Source organism: Bubalus kerabau, chromosome 21 (genome assembly GCF_029407905.1).
Source record: "Bubalus kerabau isolate K-KA32 ecotype Philippines breed swamp buffalo chromosome 21, PCC_UOA_SB_1v2, whole genome shotgun sequence".
NCBI classification, from domain to species: Eukaryota; Metazoa; Chordata; class Mammalia; order Artiodactyla; family Bovidae; genus Bubalus; species Bubalus kerabau.
Genome location: NC_073644.1, coordinates 24,006,143 through 24,025,965, shown reverse-complemented (window position 1 = coordinate 24,025,965; position 19,823 = coordinate 24,006,143). Strand labels below are relative to the sequence as shown.

Sequence of the window (19,823 nt, the reverse complement as noted above, 5' to 3'; positions counted from 1 at the left end):
AGGCTGAGTGCCCAAGAATTGATGCATTTGAACTGTGGTTTTGGAGAAGACTCGAGAGTGCCTTGGACAGCAAGGAGATCCAACCAGTCAATCCTAAAGGAAATCAGCTCTGAATATTCATTGGAAGGGCTGATGCTGAAGCTCCAAAACTTTGGTGACCTGATGGGAAAAGCCAAATCATTGGAAAAGACCCTGATGTTGGGAAAGATTGAAGGCAGGAGGAGAAGGGGATGACAGAGGATGAGATGGTTGGATGGCATCACCGACTTGATGGACATGAGCTTGAGCAAGCTCCAGGAGATGGTAAAGGACAGGGAATCCTGGCATGCTGCAGTCCATGGGGTCACAAAGAGTCGGACACGACTGAGTGACTGAACAACAACAATAACTGATAGGGCTGGTCCTTCCACCCCATGCTTCCAAGGTCCTGGCTGTTCTTGGCCTTTTGTTCTCTGTATGAATTTTAACCCATGCACACAATTGAATAGTCACTCCCATAATCGAGATACAAAACAAGAAATGAAACCCCAGGAAACTCCTTCATGCTATCCCTTTTTAGTCTCTCTTTTCCCCATCCTTAACACCTGGCAGTCAAAGCTCTATCACTATGGCTTTTTTTTTTAATATACCCTTTAAAAATTATCACTGTTAGTTTTTTTTGAGGATGTTCTATAAATGTAAACACACAATCTGTGACCTTTTGATGTTGGTTTCTTTCACTCAGCATGATGCCTTTAAGTCCCATCTAAGTTATTGCATGAATCAGTAGTTTATTCTTTTTTTATTGTTGAGTAGTATTCCATTGTATGGACATACTTGAGTGTGGTATGTCCTCTTTTTATCTACTGAAGGGCATCTGAGTCATTTCTAGTTTTGAGAAATTATGAATAGAGCTGCTTTTAACATTTATGTACAGGTTTTTGGGTGCTCAGAAGTTTTCATTTCTTTAGAATAAATACTAAGAGTTGATTGCAGGGTCATATAGTAAGGGTAATTTACTTTTAAAAGAAACTTCCAGACCATTTTCTGGAATGTATTGTTTTCATTTCCACCAGTAGTGTATGAGAGTTCTAGTTGCTCCACATCCGGTCAGTTTTTGTCAGTGTTTTGTGTTATTTATTTTAATAGGTGTGTAATGGCATCCCATCATGATTTTAATTTGGTTTCCCTACTGGCTAATGATGTTAAGCATCTTTTGATGTACTTACTTGCTCTCTGTATGTTCATTTTGACCCATCGATTACAGAAGTGTGTTCATTTCTATATATTTGGAGATGTTCTTATTTTCATTCTGTTATTGATTTTAGTTTAATTCCATAAACTCTCCAAAAGAGAGTACTTACTTTGTAGATTTTAAATTCATTAAAATTTGTTAAGTTTTGGCTTATAACCAAGGATGTGATTTATTGCCATGAGTGTTCCATATGCACTTGAGAGGAATGTGTATTCTCTTGTTGGGTGGAGTGTTCTGTAGATGTCAGTTATATCCATTTTGTTGATCAGTATTGCTGTTTTTCTATATACCTGCTGGCTTTTTATGCACTTGCTACTAGTTCTGTTAATGACTGAAAAAAGAGTGTTGAAGTCCTCAACTGTAATTGTCGATTTGTCTGCTTTCTCCTTAGTTCTGTTAGTTTTTGCTTCACATAGTATGATTGACTTCTTGGTGAATTGGTCCCTCTTTAAATAATGTTTTTCTTTATGTATCATAATTTTCTTTGTTCCAAAGTTTGAAGTGTGAAATTCTTTGTTACAAATCCTACCATTCAGCTCTGTTTCGGTTAGTGTTTGCATAGTATATCATTTTCCACCTTTTTATTTATTTCTTCTAGCCTGATCAATATTTATAGAACATTCCACAAAATGTATTCATTTAAACTGTACCATTCAATTCTTCTTCTTCTTGTATATTTACAGTCATCACCACAGTAAACTTTATTTTTTTTTTTTATTTTTTTTTTTTTAAATTTTATTTTATTTTTAAACTTTACATAACTGTATTAGATTTGCCAAATATCAAAACACAGTAAACTTTAGAACACTTTGTCCTCATCCTAAATGAGAAAGCCCATACCCACTAGCAGTCACTTCCTATTCCCAGCCTCATCCCCAGTCCCTAGCCACTACTAATCTACTTTCTTTCTCTATGGATTTGCCTGTTCTGGATGTTTCATGTAATTGGGATCATACAATGTATGACTGACTTCTTTCACTTAGCATAATGTTTCTAAGGATCATCATACTTGTGAACAATTAGACAGACTTATTTTTTTATCCATTTATCAGTTGATGGATATTTAGATTGTTTCCACTTGTGGTTATTATGAATAATGCTGCTATGAACATTTGTGTGTAAATTTTTCAAAATTTCCTTATTTTTAATTGAAGGATAATTGCTTTACAGGATTGTGTTGGTTTCTACCAAATATCACATGAATCTGTATGGCTGGAGAGCACAGGTGGGCCACAGAGGAGGTATCCACAGAGAAGGGCCACCATGGATTCTACTCAGGCATCTTGGCTTCATGCCTTTCCCTGTATTTTTAATGACTCATGAAGGATGAGAAGGCATGCAGAGTGGCAGCATACCTCAGCTGTTCCAGCCTTTATCCACAATCTTACACTCTTCAGGGGCCCTGGATCAATTTCCTCTAGTTTCTTCCGCATATTTTATTCTAAGTTTATATACATACGTTATATGCTCCTTTGTGTGTATAATGTGTATAAAAACTTTTTAGAGAAGAATCACTTCCCAACTCCACTGACATGGTAACAGTTTTTTTTTTTTTTTTTTTTTTAAAGCACTAATGATGATTGATTCAGGAATCCAATTGGATGCTGACTCCTAGGAGCTAGGAGAATTGACATTCTATGCTGACCTCCTTCCAGAGCGAGCCTTCATGCCAGCCTGTCTATTTCTAGAGGATCTAGGTAGCTTAGAGAGTGATGACATCAGGATGTGGAGTCCTCCAGAGGGAGAGACATCTTTCAAAGGAATTTACAGCATTGCAGGGACTATGGATGTGGCTGCTCCAGTGCAGGGTCTCCATGAGAAAGCTGCTCAGCGCGCCTGCTGCTGGTGGTGCTAACAATGAGGAAGAGAATCTCTGTGTTAGAAAGAGATTTCTAAGACCCAGCCACGTATTTGGCTCAACCAATTGCCCAGCTCATTAATTCTTGTATATTTCAGAATAATGGACTTTAAAAACATATACTTGTTCTTTTTTGCATGATGATAAATTTGTCTCTAACCTTTGTTCATTAGGGATGGAGCCTATAGAGGTGCCTCTTGAGGAGAACAGTGAGCAGGTTCAGATTTGCCAAAGCAAAGTCTGTGCGGACAGGTGAGACTGTGGCAGGTGAAACTCTCACGGAAGGGAAGAATGAAACCTCACTTTGCAGACATTCCCTCTGGTGCTTTGAAAGATGCACCTAAGTCCATTTTCATTCTGTCAAGCAGTCATGGTTCCCAGAATAAGAAGCCTGAGCTCACACTATCCAAAAGGCTTTATTAACCAGAAAATGCCAGTCCTCTCAGATGCAGCTACATGAAACCAGGGATAAATAATTGCAAACTCAGGCAGTAAAGAATCTGCTTTGTAGTATAAGAGTTGTGAGCTCAATCACTGGGTCAAGAAGATCCCCTGGAGAAGGGAATGGCAACCCCCTCCAGTATTCTTCCCTGGAGAATTCCATGGACAGAGGAGCCCGGTGGGCTACAGTCCATTGGGTCTCAAAGAGTCGGACACAACAGAGTGACTAACGCTTTTACTTTCACTTCACTTTCACCCTGAAATGACTGTATTTCTCTCCATGGGAAGATTCGCTATAGTAACTTTCCAGAATATTCACCCAAAATTCATTACTCTGATTGAAAATGTGCTTTGATGAGTGTTTAAATCTGCACAAGAACTGGCAAGAGGGTGCAGAGTGTGCTCACCCCATGGGCCTCCAGCACAGCCAGGGCCCACGATGCCCAACTGGGTAGAGGACCATCCTCACACTCTCACCTTCCCGCCTTTCCTGAGCATGTCCATAGCCCTTCATCATCCCAGTGTGACCCAGAGGTGCTACCAGCTTGAGTCCAGTTTGGATGTGTGTAGCTTAAGTGTTTGACATATCCCTTCATGACTTGTTTGCAGGGCAGAAGGAAATGCAGTCTGATTAGCACTATGCATATCATGATTTCCTGAGCACAAATGTACCCACTGACTGCTTTATTGTGTTCACTAAAAGCCATTGGCATTTTAAAAGCCTTCTACAAGTATATGAATCACTAGTGAACTGTGAAGTTAATAATTTTTGTGTTTGGGGGGTTTAATTGGTTGGGGTATTAGGTGGGCTAGGAACCATAAGATCGGGACCCACAATCAGAAAATTTGTATTCCACATGTTTTCTGGTTGAGATTAGATTTAGGTAAAAGGAGAGGTAGAAAGAGAAATTTCTAAAGCTTTTAATTTGATCTGAAACCTTTGTAAAAGGCACAAATCTCAGGCCTCCCCATGCCTTGGAAATCTCTCTGCAGCTTCCTAAGCACACCTGTCACTTTAGGTGTCTATATTCCTGGGGATTTCATTATATTCTATTATTTTCTGTTATATTATACTATATAACATTTTGCTATTTCAATTACTTAAAGGAATACTACATAATGTTCACCATCCTTCCTTTTTCTTTTTTGTCAGGGTAAACACATATGATTGTGGAGAAAAAATTTCCAACTGGCTGTCAAAGTTTTTTGGCCGTCCCTATCATTTGATCAAACAAAGTTCAGACTTTCAAAGAAATGCGAAGAAGAAACATGGCAAAGGTATTACATTTGGATTGCTTCTTAGGGGACAGGAACTTGGACTCAGCAGACATGAACATCAGTCCACAAAATGGGTCGACAGGGTAATCTGCTCGTGAAGTGGGGGTGGTAGGCCTTGGGCAGACAGGTGCTGAGGTGACCCCGCAGGTCAGCAGGGCCATGTGTGGTCTTCAGACTGACCCTGAGGGGACAGGCGGGCTTGCAGGCTCCGCTCAAGCTCTCTGCCTCAGTCCTGCATGTTTAGAAAAATGGGTTCGTTTTTTTTTTTTTTTTAAATAAAAACATTGGTAGCTTGCTACATCCTAAGAAAATCTGGATTTCTGTCCTGACACCAAGTGATTGTGAGACCTTGGCAAATCCTTGAACCTCATGGTGTTGAAATTCTGCAGACCTCAGTTACTTAGGTTTAAGGGTTTCGACAGTTTTTCCTGCCGTAAGCTGTTGTGAGCATAAAACGAGACTTTAGAGAAGAAAGTACTTTGAGGTCACAGAAAGTACTTAGAGGTCAAAGAAAGTACTTTGAGGTATGCGAAGAGTGAGCTTTCAGGTGTCTGTTCCAATGTCGCCTTCTCAGGGGACCCATGCCTGACTGCCCTCCTATGAACTAGAGCCCCCTCTTGAACCTCCCAGCTCATTCCCTGTTTTATTTTTCTCTGTGGCTCCTTTTTTTTTTTTTTTTTTAAATCTTTTGGTCATGCCACAGACCATGTGGGATCTTAGTTCCCTCACCAGAGAGTGAGCCTTCACCCCTTGCACTGGCAGCGTGAAGTCTGAATCACTGGATCACCAGCGAGGTCCCTCTGTGGCACATTTCACGTCCTATAAGGCAAACATTTTACTCAGTTATCCTGTTTATGTTCTGCCTTCTCTGCTAGATCATAAACTTGGCGAGGGAAGGATTTTTCTCTGCTTTGTCCAGTGCTTTGTCCTCAGTGTTTAGAACAGACCTGATACATAGTAGTTGCTCAGTAAATACTAGATGACTAAATTAGTGGACTGGATGGTTGCTACATTCCTGATTTGGGCACGAACGACCTGGCTTAGTCACTAGCTGTCAGGGAGACTGGCTTGTAAGTCTACACCTGGAATGAGTCTTGGGCTTCAGGGAAGAGGTGAGTTTGGACCTACGTTTTAACAGGAGAGTAGGACTATTCCAGGCAGAGAGAGGCAAGAAGATTGCTGAAGATTACTGGTAGGGCTTGGCATTTCATGGGCTCAGGGAAGGGTTTAGGAGGGTGGGATGTGGATAGGCAGGTGATGGGGTAGAGCTGGGGAGATGAGATGACCATGCTGCTGAGTCAGAAGCACTATCTTGTGGGTGGAAGACTCATTGAAGAATTCTATGCTGGGGAGTTTCATGATGCTGCTTGTATCAGAAAGATACCTGGTGAGGTGTGGAGGCTGCAATGGAGAGAGAGAAGAAGGAAGCAAAGAGGTCAGGCAGGCTCTGACTGTCCCGATGGGAGATGGAACCTGGGCAGGTGAAGGGGGCAGCAGAGTGAATCTGTTGCCTGCTCGATACAAGATCAGGGAGTGTCAGCTTGTGAACATTATACTTCAAAGATGCCATTTATGGTGGTGTGGTCTCTGATGGTCTGGGTCTAGGTCTTTGAACACTTAAATTTTTTAAACTACATTACCTCTTTACACTGTCACCTAAATTTTTTAAAAGTAGTTTAAGCAGTTGCAAAGGATGTGATTTCCAGCATATTGCATATATACAGGCTTACCTTGGAAATATTGTGGGTTCAATTTCCGACCATCACAAAAGCAAGTCACACATTTTTTTGGTTTTCCAGTGCATATAAAAGTTATGTTTATACTCTACCATAATCTATTAAGTATGTAATAGGATTAAGTCTAAAAATAAGGGTACATACCTTAATTAAAAATACTTTAGCCTTCAGCAAGTCATAGTAACATCAAAGATCACATAACCTAGGAACATAGATCATATAACATTGTAACATCACAGATCACCATAACTAATATAATAATGAGAAAGACTGAAACATTGCAAGAACTACCAAATGCAACACAGAAACATGAAGTGAGCAAATGCTGTTGGTGCTGTTGGGAAAACGGTGCAATAGACTTGCTTGATGCAGGGTTGCACAAACCTTCAATTTATAAAAAGTACAATACCTGCCAGGCACCTGTGAGGTTTGATTAAGGTGGAATTCAATAAAATGAAGTTTGTGTGTGCTGTGAGCTAAATTGCTTCAGTCTTGTCTGACTCTTTGCAACCCCATAGACTGTAGGCTGCCAGGTTCCTCTGTCCGTGGGATTCTCCAGGTGAGAATATTGGAGTGGGTTGCCATGTCCTCCTCCAGAGGATCTTCCAGACCCAGGAATCGAACCTATGTCTGTTAAGTCTGCTGCATTGGCAGGCGGGTTCTTTACCGGGAAGCACAAAATAAAGTATACGTGTAGTCCCTAACATGAAAACTCATATTTTGCCCTTTTAAATATAAGCCAGTGGAATCTCATTATCATAATAATTTGATTCTTATGAGTATTCATTAAAAAACATGAACAAACTGTTTTTTTGTTTGTTTGTTTTTTTGGCCCCACCTCAAGGCATGCAGAATCTTAGTTCCACAACTAGGGAGCTAACCCATACCCCCAGCAGTGGAAGTGTGGATTCTTAACCACTGGATCAGCAGGGAAATCCTGAAAAAATATTTTTAATGTATAGAAATTGTCTTTCTTTCCTTTTCCTTTTTCAACTTGGATTGTCATTCCACTTCCTTGATGGAATTTTATCTTAGTGTTATATATTTTATGCTTGAGAAATCTTTCCTTGATCACCCTATCATATTTACCTTAAACTAAAATTATATATGAATTGAAATGCATAAAATTTTAAAAAGTTTTCTGTGATCGTACTGTCTCACTGTTAGGACATTTTTTTCCGGGTTGAGTTCTTATCATGATTTTTAATAATTTTTTAAAATCAACACAGTTGATCAAAGCAATAAAAACTATATTATAAAATTTGAAAAATAGCTATTAAACATAAAGAAAAAATCGTGGAAAATGAATCTCTCAATGAGACGACTGGCTGCCCATGATTAATTCCCGTGTCCATGAACAGCTATCATCTATGATCAGAATAGCTGGTGCTGGGTGTTGGTTCTCTTCTGAAGAATCTTATTTAAGTCAATAAAGAGTTGGGGATGACGGAGTTTGGTTAGCGGGCTGTCACTCAAACCTTTCTTCTGAGGCACAGGGATCTAACATAGGATGACTTTAATCATCTGCCACTTGACAGCTTAATTAGTTCCGGCAGTTTTGTGGTTAGCAAAGAATTGGAAGTCATCTGACCTACAGGAGAATCATTCACCCATACTTGAGAGACTTTTATTCACAGACTCCAGGGCTGTGAATGCGGCTTTTGTTTTCCACCCAGGAGATTTTTAGTCCCAGGGCCAAGATGCCATAGGAAAGGTGCGGTCTTTCCCAGTGAAGGGTGAGAAGGGCCTTTTGTGGGCACCTCGCTGCTCTGATGAGGTGTTCTTGCAAAGAAGCCATGGAGGTAGAGAACCTGTAAGCGATTCTCTTGGCACTGTCCATTCTTAGGGACTCTGGCATCCACAGGCCTGAATCTGCAGCAGCTCTCTAGGTTTTGGTCCAGGCAGCCCTTTCATATCAGCATCTATAATGACGGCTCTGGCCTGCCTAACAAGTGGCTGATCAAAGCTGGGTGACAGGTTGAGGCAGTTCTGCATGACTTTGGTATTTTCTTCCACTCCTTTAAAAAAAAAAACATTTCTGTAGTTTTAAAACTTGTCTTATTTACATATATCTAAGGTCAATATTGGGCTCCCCTAGTGGCTCAGTGGTAAAGAATCCACCTGCCAATGCAGTGGACGTGGGTTTGATCCCTGGTCCAGGAAGGTCCCCTGGAGAATGAGATGGCAACCCACTCCAGTATTCTTTCCTGGACAATCCCAGGGACAGAGGAGCCTGTCAGGCTATAATAGTCCTTGGGGTCACAAAGAGTTGGATGCAACTTAGTGACTGAACAACAACAAAGTCAATATTACAAACTTTGCCAAGGGGAAAACCCAGCTTTTCCTTAACTAGATTCCCTGACTAGATACAGATCTTCCTGGGCCCAGGACCCTCATCAACGTCCTTCTTCTTTCTTGGGGGAGAGCCCCCCTACTTCCCCACAGCTCCATCTCTTCTCAAAATGTTACCTTCAAGTCTCTTTTGCTGGAACAATTTAACATCAGCATTTTATTATTTTTTCTAGATTAGTAACAGAATCTTCTAGGAGCTAATTTTCTTCCTGTTTGAATTATGCTTAGAACATTTCTATTATTCCCACAGGCACCAATTTTTCCCTTGTAGAAATAATCTGTATTATTTAAAAATGCAAGCCAATAGAAGCACAATTCATTTGCATTCCAAGAAAGCAACTCGTCTTTTAAAATTTATTTAATTAAAAATTTTGAATTTAGTATTATTGACATACAACATTATATTAGTTGCAGGTGTATGCCATAATAATTTGATATTTGTATGTATTGCAAAGTGATCATCACAAGTCTAGGTAACATCAGTCACCATAAATAGTTACATTTTTTTTTTCTTTTGATGACAACTTTTAAGATTTACTCTCCTAGCAGCTTTCAAATAGGCAATGCAGTTTTATTAACTATAGTTGCCACAGTATACATTACCCTCCCCAAGACATGTATTTTGTGCTTGGATGTTTGTACCTTTTGATCCCCTTCACCCATATCGCCCATCCCACCCCTGCCTTTGGCAACCACCAGTCTGCTCTATGAGCTTGTTTTGTTGTGTTTTGTTTGCTCATTTTTTGGTGGGGTTTTTTGTTTGTTTTAGATTCCACCTATAAGTGAGATCATACAGAACTTATCTTTCTCTGTCTGACTTATTTCATTTAGCAAAATGCCCTCAAGCTCTTTCCATGTTATTGCAAATGGCAAGATTTCATTTTTCATGGCTGAATAATGCCCCATTGTGCACATATGCCACAGTTTCCTCATTTGTTTACCCATCCATGGACACTTAGCTTGTTTCTCTGTCCAGCAGCCCTTCTTTTAAATACTCCATCCTTTTTTAGACCAGTCTGCTCATACGACAGCCACCCTTTCTCTGGTGAATGAGGCACAGTATCTGCTGATAAACAGATCCAGTATTTTGGAACTTCAGCAGCAATTAAGCACAAGGTAAGATTCCTTTGCTATTTGCTATTTACCTTGGGAAAGAATGCCTGCAATGCAGGAGACCTAGATTCGATCCCTGGGTTGGGAAGATCCCCTGGAGAAGGGAATGGCTCTACCCACTCCAATATTCTTGCCTGGAGAATTCCATGTACAGAGAAGCCTGGCAGGCTACAGTCCATAAGGTCACAAAGAGTTGGACGTGACTGAGTGACTAACACTTTGGGAATAGCAAACAGGTGTAACCACTTGCTCCTGGGAGTGAGCCAGTCACCTGCCTGGGGGGAAAAATTCTGAGAATCTTGAGTCCAGACCCTTCACTGAGAAACCAAGGTCCAGAGAAGTCACGAAACAGTTTACCTTAATCTTTTGGAGGGTTCTCCTTTATCTTCCAGTGTCCTTCTTGATGCCCTCAAGATGCTTAGTGGAGAATGCCAGCTCTCACTGTCTAATCATTTCAGTTCTTAACATTTGCTTTAATGGAATTGTCAGCCATTGGATACAGTTGTTTTGCCCACCCTCCCACTGTTCCCTGGCCCCTAGGAGCCTTGCCCTCCTTCCACAGTTATTTTGAGTGAAAATAGCAGTCATGCTTTTCAAGATATAACTGCAGATGTCATCTGTATCATCAGACAGAACCAGTGCCCTTGCCTGCTCAGTCCCACCCAGAGACCTCCCAAGGACTCTGGAAAGGTAAGCTCCAGAAAGGGGCTTGGGTGCTTCAAGCCCCCTCATTGGTTTTTAGAGGAAATTGAAATCCAGAGGTAATCAGACCATTGGGACAAAAAAAAGCTATTATGTAAGAGACAGGCGGCTCATTCGTCCACACCTGTCTGTGTCCTGAGCCAGGCTCCTGTGACTATCATGTGCCGTGTGGTCCCCGGCACCTGTGTGCACACACATGAACATGTACACATGTAGCTTAATAAGAACAACAAAGATGGACTTTTGTAGTAATTCCTGTTTATGTGTGTGCTCAGTCACTCAGTCGTGTCTGACTCTTTGCAACCCCTATGGACTGTAGCCCACCAGGCTCCTATGTCTGTGGAATTTTTCAGGCAAGAATACTGGAGTGGGTTGCTATTTCCTACTCCAGGGGATCTTCTTGACCCAGGGATCAAACCTGCGTCTCTTGTGTCTCCTGCATTGGCAGGTGGATTCTTTACCACTGCGTCACGTGGGCTTCCCAATTCCTATTTATCATCATCGGCAAAAACAGACAATGGTATTCCCTTGCTGAGGTCCATCCTGCCCTGTTTGGGGGCAGAAACGTGATGCATGGTCCTTGGGTGTTCACTGAGTTTTCCCAGCACTGAGTGACCCTCTTTCTTAGGTGTCCGGAGCCCTGGAGAGATCAGGTTTGTGGTTTTTTGGAATTCTTGGTGTGGAAGAAGAGGTGGCTTGATGCACCTCTGGTTCCTGTCAGCTGGTTTAGTGAAAAGCTGACAAGTGGTGGGGGTAGGAAGGACAGGTGATCAAAGATAAGAGAAACAGCCTGTGGTTAGTATGTGGTGAGCATCCCTGGTTCTGTTTTTTAATTTGATGGATGCTCTTATATACATACTGATGCTGATAGCTTTTAGACGTAAAACTTTCCCTTTCATAAAGCACAGGGGAGGGCTTATCACCTGGAGGGTAAATCCAGAATCAAAGGATATCAGGATTGGGACTTGCTAACTCTCTCCTTTCCCACAGGGACCCTGCAGTTGTCACTGGTCCTGGGAATTGCACATAGTGCAAAGCTGGACTTGGTTATTCTGGTCCCTGGCTTCTTCTGGCTGTCCACCATTTGGAGGGGATTGGGATACAGACATGGACCCCTTTCTCTCTCCCAGAGCCTTTCAGTTCTGTCTCCAGGGCAGGCTCCAGTATGCTCAAAGATTTCCCCCGAAACTTAAAAGTTTTTTTTATTAATGTGCAATGAAGGGCAAAAATCATAAGTACATAGTTCAGTGAATGTTTACAGATATCTATATACCCATGGAGCCACTGCCTCGATCAAGCAGTGAATATTTCTAGTGCCCCAGACCCCTTCCTCATGCCCCCTCTCCATCAACCCCATGGAACATCACTAGTATGGCTTTTTTCATTCTAGAACAGGGGTCCCCAACCTCCAGGGTCTAATGCCTGATGATCTGAGGTGGAGCTGATTTAATAATAATAGAAATAAAGCACACATTAAATGTAATGCCCTTGAATCATCCCGAACCGCCCCCCCCCCAACCCTCATCCAGGAAAAAATTGTCTTCCATGCAGCCAGTCCCTGGTACCAAAAAGGTTGAACTCAACTTAATGGGATTATACTGTGTGCTTGTCTGCTGAAGTTTTCAGATGCTTTTTCAGTGCTTTTTTACCTTAGGGAATGGGATGCATGGAGGTACAGGGAGCCTTATCATGGTACCTATGGAGAAGGGAAAGGCTACCCACTTCAGTATTCTGGCGTGGAGAATTCCATGGACTGTGTAGTCCATGGGGTCGCAAAGAGTCGGACACGACTGAGTGACCTTCATTCATTCATTCATAGTAGTAAACAAAAATTTTAAACAGGAAAATTACATAAATAACATGCTGCTGCTGCTGCTAAGTCGCTTCAGTCGTGTCCGACTCGGTGCGACCCCATAGACGGCAGCCCACCAGGCTCCCCTGTCCCTGGGATTCTCCAGGCAAGAACACTGGAGTGGGTTGCCATTTCCTTCTCCAATGCATGAAAGTGGAAAGTGAAAGTGAAGTCACTCAGTCGTGTCCGACTCTTAGCGACCCCATGGACTATAGCCTACCAGGCTCCTCCATCCGTGGGATTTTCCAGGCAAGAGTACTGGAGTGGGGTGCCATTGCCTTCTCCGATAAATAACATACACCTAGTTAAAACTGAAAACAGGATAGAAGTTAGGAAATAAAGTTTTTTAATTGAGGTGCAGTTGACAGGCAACATTATATTGGTTTCAGGTGTACCACACGATCCCATATTTGTATATACTGAGAAATGGTCACAATAATTCTAGTTAACATCTGTCACCACACATAGCTGCAAAAAATGTTTCTTGTGATGAGTACTTTTAAATTTTATTCTCTTAGCCACTTTTAAATATGCAACACAGTATTTTTTTAGACAATGCAGTATTATTAACTATAGTTGCCATACTGTACATTACACCCCCATGACTTGTTTATAACTGAAAGTTTGTACCTTTCGACCCCCTTCACCCATTCTGCCCACCTCTCACCTCTGGTTACTAGCAACCTGTTCTCCGTAGAAAATACATATTAAAACCTCCCATGTATATACTCTATACAGCTTTATGATGGTTTAATATCCAAAAATATCCAAAAAGAGTGTGAGCTCTTGGTACTTTTTAGGTCCTTGGTAGTTAAGCCTGTTGACATTCCTTAAATGCCCTGTCCTGACTCAGCCTTGTAGAACTGGTATTTTCTCACAAGTTTATCCACTTGACCCCTCCCTGTTCACTGGGTTTTCCGAAGTTCTTCATCGCGTCAGCAAGCACTGACTCACTCATTGCACTGCCTCTTGTGAGCTTCTTCTCTGCAGGTGGGACCATATTCTAGGGGAGATCCTGGAGGTCTGACAACAGCGGTGTGTCTTTTAGCCTTGCACTCATGATAAAAGCTTGTTCTGATCATCTAAGCCTCAGGCCACAGTACAGCTGCTGAACTCAGGCACTGAATGGCAGGAATGTTGACTTCCTACAATAGTGCGGTTATCCATGCCTCCCCGCCTTTTCTCTTTCTGGTGTGTCTTAAAAAGCTGTGAGAACGGCAAAGAAGAATTATTCCCAATGAACAACCTCATCTCACGGTTCCGTGCCAATATTATTACCAACGGAACAAGGGCTTTTGAAGAAGAGAAATGGGATGAAATTTCAATTGGTTCCTTGCGTTTCCAGGTAAGTTCCTAGAAGTCCTATTATCTTTCCTTAAGGGTTGTCAGTGGGGATTGACCTCAACCCTTGGCTGGGATAGTAGCCCATAGAAGGGGATCCCACCCTTGGGGTTGACTCTTACCCACAAAACCTCAGCAGGAGGGTATGTGACATCTGCATCCTGGGTCACCCTTTGGAATGATCCATCCATCCTTCCTTCAAGGGGGGTGGCCGTTTCACATGAAGAAGAGAGAATGTACAGGTGATGGAGGTACAGAGCTCGTCGCTATATCTAGACTAGCTATTTCTTGGAATGCTTGTGTCTGTGAGAACTTCCTCCTCTTGAAACTTGCTGTCTGGAGCTCCCGGAGGACGTCCAGATGCTTCATGGTCCTTCAGCATCAGGGGCGGCTGTACTTCTCCTCGCGTTCTTCCTTCTGGCCTCACTGGAAGCTGGGGAGGAGCTTGCAGTCAAAGGATTAGGCACCAAATTGTCCTGCCTCCTCAGGCTTTGGGGTCCCCAAACTTCAAGTCTTCAGCTGACATCTACATTCCTCATGAGAGTGGATAAGGCCCCCAAGCCCCGAGCCCCGTGGCTGCTCCCATCTCCCTGAGGTCGGCACCCCCTCCTCCTCTGCCTGTCCTGCGGACCTTCTCTTCATCCCCTCAGCAAGCCAAGATTCCTGCCTCAGCACCTTTGCCCTTGCTGTCCCCTCTGCCTGGTGCACTCCTGCAGCTCCTTCAGGTCTAGCTCAGATGTTACCTCCTTGGGAAGGCTGTTCCTGACCCACCACGGGGTTACACTCCGCACAGTGTCCACTTATTTCCTCAGAGTGTAGGAGGGTGGGACCAAGTCTATTTATTCCCCACCGTCCACCTAGGGCCTAGAACAGTCCTGACCCAGAGTCAGTGTGCCACGGTTGCTGACAAAACGAATGGCCGGGACAGCTAAGGAAGAGCTGGGGGCAGAAGGATGGGTCCTCTGCACAGAGCAGCTTTAACTTCCAGGAAAGCAGCAAGCAGTAATTTAATCTCTAATGGCAGGTTTCAGAGTTCTGCAGGTGGTGTGTGTGCTGTGCGTGCTCAGTTGCTCAGTCGTGTCTGACTCTTTGCAACCCTGTGGACTCGAGCCCGCCAGGCTCCTCTGTCCATGGGATTCTCCAGGCAAGAATACTGGGGTGGGTTGCCATGCCCTCCTCCAAGGGATCTTCCCAACCCAGGGATGGAACCCACATCTCTTATGTCTCCCTCACTGGCAGGTGGGTGCTTTGCCACTAGTGCCACCTGGGAAGCCCTGCAGGTGAGGGTAGCGATAAACTGCGTGACACACACACACACAGACACACGCACACGAATGCCCCAAAGAGCTTTGCTATCCATTTACCTCTCCAAACTTCCTCTTATGCTGGAAGCTGCTCCCCCTTGAAAAAGCCATCTCTTTTCTCTCCCGCAGACCTCTTTCTGCACCAGCCTTCCTGCCGTTCCCCTCATCTCTCCAGTCCTGCCTTCCTCTTCATTTTCTATTGCTGTGCCCTTGCCATGCTGTAAAAGCACCTGCTCTGACATATCCTGCCTTGGCCAAAGTAAACGCTCAATATATGATAGATGGAGAAAGAGGGAGAAAGAAAGGAAGAAAAGAAGGAAAAGGAAAGAGAAGGAACTACAACTAGACCAGGATCACTGTCAGAAACTTACTTTGTAACAGGTAAGTTGTAAGATTCGTGGGGACATGAGTATAAGAAAGACTTTAAAAAGCCTCTCTCAGATGCTTTGCTTTCTTTAGGTCATGATACTTAATAAACATCAATTAGTGAAAGTCAAAATATACATGCCCTTTGACTCAATAAATTTACTTGTAGAAGTATATCCCACAAAAAAATACTCTTACAAATAGGTGAAGATATACCACAAAATTACTTATTGCAATACATTATAAATATACAAATTGGAGAATATCCTAAATACCCATAAGAGGGAGGTTGAATAAATTAGGTTACATCCATACAATGTTGTCCTATGCAGGTGTTAAAAAATATAAGCTGTAGTTAATACTGTGTCTTTCAAAAAGTAAATGCTAAATGAGGAACCTGGGATTAATGGATACACACTGACATATATAAAATAGATAACCAACCAGGACCTACTGGGTAGCACAGGGAACTATACTCAGAATCTTATTAACTATAATGGGTTATTTTTTTTTCAGATGACTTCGCTGTATACCCGGAACATCATAAATCAACTATACTTCAATTATAACAATTTTTTTAAGTAAATGCTTAAGAGATGTTTGTTGGTGGTAATACTCAGTGCTGAAGCAGTTACAATGTAAAAAGATCCAGCACATCTCTTTTGGAAAGCAGTTTCTCACTGGGTATCATCAAGTCATAAGAGCTTTATATGTATTGACTTTATGACCTCATTTTGAGAGATTTAGCCTAAAAGATTCAAACATGAGAGAGTTATGTGAATTAAGACCTTTATGGCAATATTATTGATCAAGCAAAGCATGAAAAACCATGCACTTGGCTTCAAAGGAGAAGAGCTGAGTGCATCCACCCACAGGAATGCCAGGCCTTGGTGCAAACTGCAGTGTGTTCCACAGGGCACCTGTGGCTGCGTGAGCTACTTGCCCAAGTCTCAAGTGACCTGTGGCCATCACGGCAGCACAGGGTGTGTGGCTGGCCATCTCCTCCCAGTATGTCCTGCAATCAGTGCTTTGTTCCCTGGAGGAAGCCCCACACCCCCTGATAACCACCTGCGAGTCACAACCACGCTTTTCTTTTTCTACAAAACCCTGCTGCAGGGGTCTGTCAGCTGGCAAACACATGTGGGTGATTCCCTAGTGGCATTGGGAAGAGGCGGCACTCTTGGCTCCTTGCAGTTGGAGCGTTTCTCTCTGAGTCTGAAATTGGCTGTTTCCAACCATTCCTCTTGGACCCAGTTTCCTCCCTGCAGAGTGGGACAGTTGGGTCAGTTTCATGACAACGCTGTCTTTTCCCTTCTCACCGCCCAGGTTTTGGGACCTTGTCACAGATGTCAGATGATTTGCATCGATCAGCAAACTGGACAACGAAACCAAGATGTTTTCCAAAAGCTTTCTGAGAGGCGAGAGAGAAAGGTAAGCATGGTTGCTAAATACAACACCCCATCTTAAGATCCTGATGCGTTGTCTGCACTGGAACTAATCCTTAATAATGCTGAGTAATTTCTACAAGTGGGAGAACATTCTAAGGCTGATGGGCTACCATCAAGGTTCAGACTTTGTCTGTGACATGATCTTATATTTCTTTTCCATTCATTTCCTCACTTTTTAAAAACATTGGTTTTTATTTTTATTTTTTTTAAAAAACATTGTTTTTTTAATTGAAGGATAATTGGTTTATAATGTAATAATGTTGCTTTATAATGTTGGTCTCTGCCATACAACAGCATGAATCAGTCGTAAGTATACATATGTTCCCTCCCTCAGGAATCCCCCTCCCACCCTCCACCCCTCCCACCCCTCTAGGTCTCACTTTTCTTAAATTACATACATTTTTGATGCTTTCAAATCTTAATTGAAGAGATAAGGAGTATAGGTAAGAAATACTTAAAAAAAAAAAAAGAAAAGAAAGGGACTTCCCTGGTGGTCCTGGTTAAGACTCTGCACTTCCATTGCAGAGGGCACTGGTTCGATTCCTGGTCATGGTATTAAGATCCTGCATGCCATGTGGTGTGGCCAAGGCGGTGGTGGGGGGGAGCAGGAAAGAAATAGTAAGTAAAGTAATTCTGTCATCTTATTTTCTTTGCCACAGAAATCTCATGAAGAAAAAACATGCCTTAGAGTGAACAGGATAGCTGCACAGAAAGATTCGATAAATTGAGGCTAAAATGACTAAGTGTTATTGTTGTGGAATTCAGATGATAAAAGCTGACTTTCTAGCAGATTATTCATTAGGAAGACTCATTTAGTTCCGGGCTCGCACTTTATGTCAGGACTTTCTGTTTGCAAAGTATTCCAGGAAGCCAAGTAAGCAGTCAGGCTGCATGGAACAATTCTTGAAAATTAACAGAAATAAAGCAAGTGTTTCATCTCTTTCCAGTAACAGCCTGGCAAGTTAAGTGATGGTAAAATGTCTGCATTGTGTCTTGTGTTTCTCCAAAGCCAGAGTTTTTGTTTCGCAGTCATTGATCGACAAAACTTTCCTTTCAGATGTGGACAGGTGTGGTCTGCAGAGCTGTGCACTTGAGTGTTATACCGGTGTGTCTCTCTGCACAGGTGCAGCCGGCCATGTCAACTGGGGGCAGGGGACCTTGAGTCTGCCTCACACAGGTTGTTAGGAGAGGGGATGGGTGGGCACGAATGCTATTAAACATGGAAATGGTATTTCTTAGCGTCACGATAATTCTTGTGCGCAAGTCTTTTATTGTCTCAAATTTTGGATTAAATTTAGATTTATAGAAAAATTGCAAAGAAAGTACAGAGAACTCCCATGTACTCCTCACCTACATGTATACAAATACTAAGGAATTGATTTGGTTCCAGTCCCTAGCCTGGGGACTGGACCACGGTGGTGGCCAACTGCTATAATCCCAACAGACCTGGGAGCAAGTCTCATATTCCAAAGGGTTGCTCTTGGCTGACTCACACTGATGGCAAACCTTGAGTAAATTCACACGACTCTTCATTTTGGATCTTCCGTCTTTATTCTGGAGAATTTGGAGAACTTAGTACATATCACATGTTCTTATAGAAAATGCGGAGTTTTGCCCATATTTTCACAAAATGGCTTTTGCATCAGGGAACAGAGCAGAAATCAGCCTGACAGAGGGTCAGAAGCCCAGAGCAGGACAAAGCCCTCCCGTGGGAAACTCAGGGGATACAGGCAGGAAGAAAGAATAAAAGGTCCAGCAATAAAAAGGTGTGGAGGACTATCAGGAAAAAACTCTTTGGAATGAGGATCTGTGGTGTCATGCATGGGGTATTAGGATTCTCCCTGTTTTTTTTTTTTTTTTTGGCCATGCTGGGTCTTTGTTGCTGCACGTGGGGGCTACTCCCTAGTGCGGCGCACAGGCTTCTCCTTGCAGTGCTTCCCTTGTTGCAGAGTGTGGGCTCAGTAGTTGTGGCGCATGGGCTTAGTTGCCCAGCAGTACCTGGAAGCCTCCTGGACCGGGGGTGGAACCCGTGTCCCCTGCGTTGGCAGGTGGATTCTTTACCACTGGACCACCAGGGAAGTCCAGGATTCTCCCTGTTTCTCACTATTTCTACTACATGACGGATAGGACACATCAAGTCTTAGGACCTGTCTTTAAAGACCCAACTTAATTTTAGTGGAATGTTATTGTTCGCAAAATTATTTTAACTGCTGAAATAACCTGTCTTCTTGTTGTTGCTGTTTTGTTCACAGGTGAACTTTGGAGTGTACCTGATGCATACGTCTTTGGATTTATCTTCTCCATGTTACCTCTCCGTAGGATCTCAGGTGCTCCCTCTGCTGAAAGAAAACATGGAACACCACGATATACCGGCTACCGAGAAATGTCAGGATGCTAGCTCCTGAATTTTTTTCAATATCTATTAAAATTTCTCTTTTACCCTCTTCATTCTTTTTTTTCCTTCCAGTTTTGTGGAGATATCATTGACATGCAGCACTATGTAAGTTTAAGATGTACAGCACAATGATTTGACTTACATACACCATGAAATGATTACCACGTAAGTTCAGCGTGTGTGTGTTTAGTTACTCAGTCGTATCCGATGCTTTGCGACCCCAGGGACCATAGCCTGCCAGGCTCCTCCGTCCATGGATTCTCCAGGCAAGAATACTGGAGTGGGTTGCCATTTCCTTCTCCAGGGGATCTTCCCAACCTAGAGATTCGAACCTGGGTCTCTTGCACATTGGCAGGCCGATTCTTTACCATTGCGCCACCTAGGAAGCCCCAAGTCCAGTGAA

The 19,823-nt window shown here is 42.7% G+C and overlaps 1 protein-coding gene across 4 annotated transcripts in view; it reads left to right on the top strand.

Annotated features, from left to right (window-relative positions):
- MOCOS (molybdenum cofactor sulfurase) overlaps positions 1-19,473 on the top strand; it is a 59,194-nt gene extending 39,721 nt beyond the window's left edge. For 3 of the 4 annotated variants that reach the window (XM_055559395.1, XM_055559394.1, XM_055559393.1), the window contains exons 10-15: positions 3,266-3,344; positions 4,687-4,811; positions 9,910-10,015; positions 13,773-13,911; positions 16,904-17,008; positions 19,278-19,473. In XM_055559395.1, the coding sequence (XP_055415370.1) occupies positions 3,266-3,344; positions 4,687-4,811; positions 9,910-10,015; positions 13,773-13,911; positions 16,904-17,008; positions 19,278-19,430 (707 nt within the window). In that variant the 3' untranslated portion in view covers positions 19,431-19,473. Of the gene's footprint in view, positions 1-3,265; positions 3,345-4,686; positions 4,812-9,909; positions 10,016-13,772; positions 13,912-15,340; positions 15,593-16,903; positions 17,009-19,277 lie in introns of all 4 variants that reach the window. The other variant, XR_008706659.1, reaches the window with a different exon arrangement.
- The last annotated feature ends 350 nt before the right edge of the window (positions 19,474-19,823 follow it).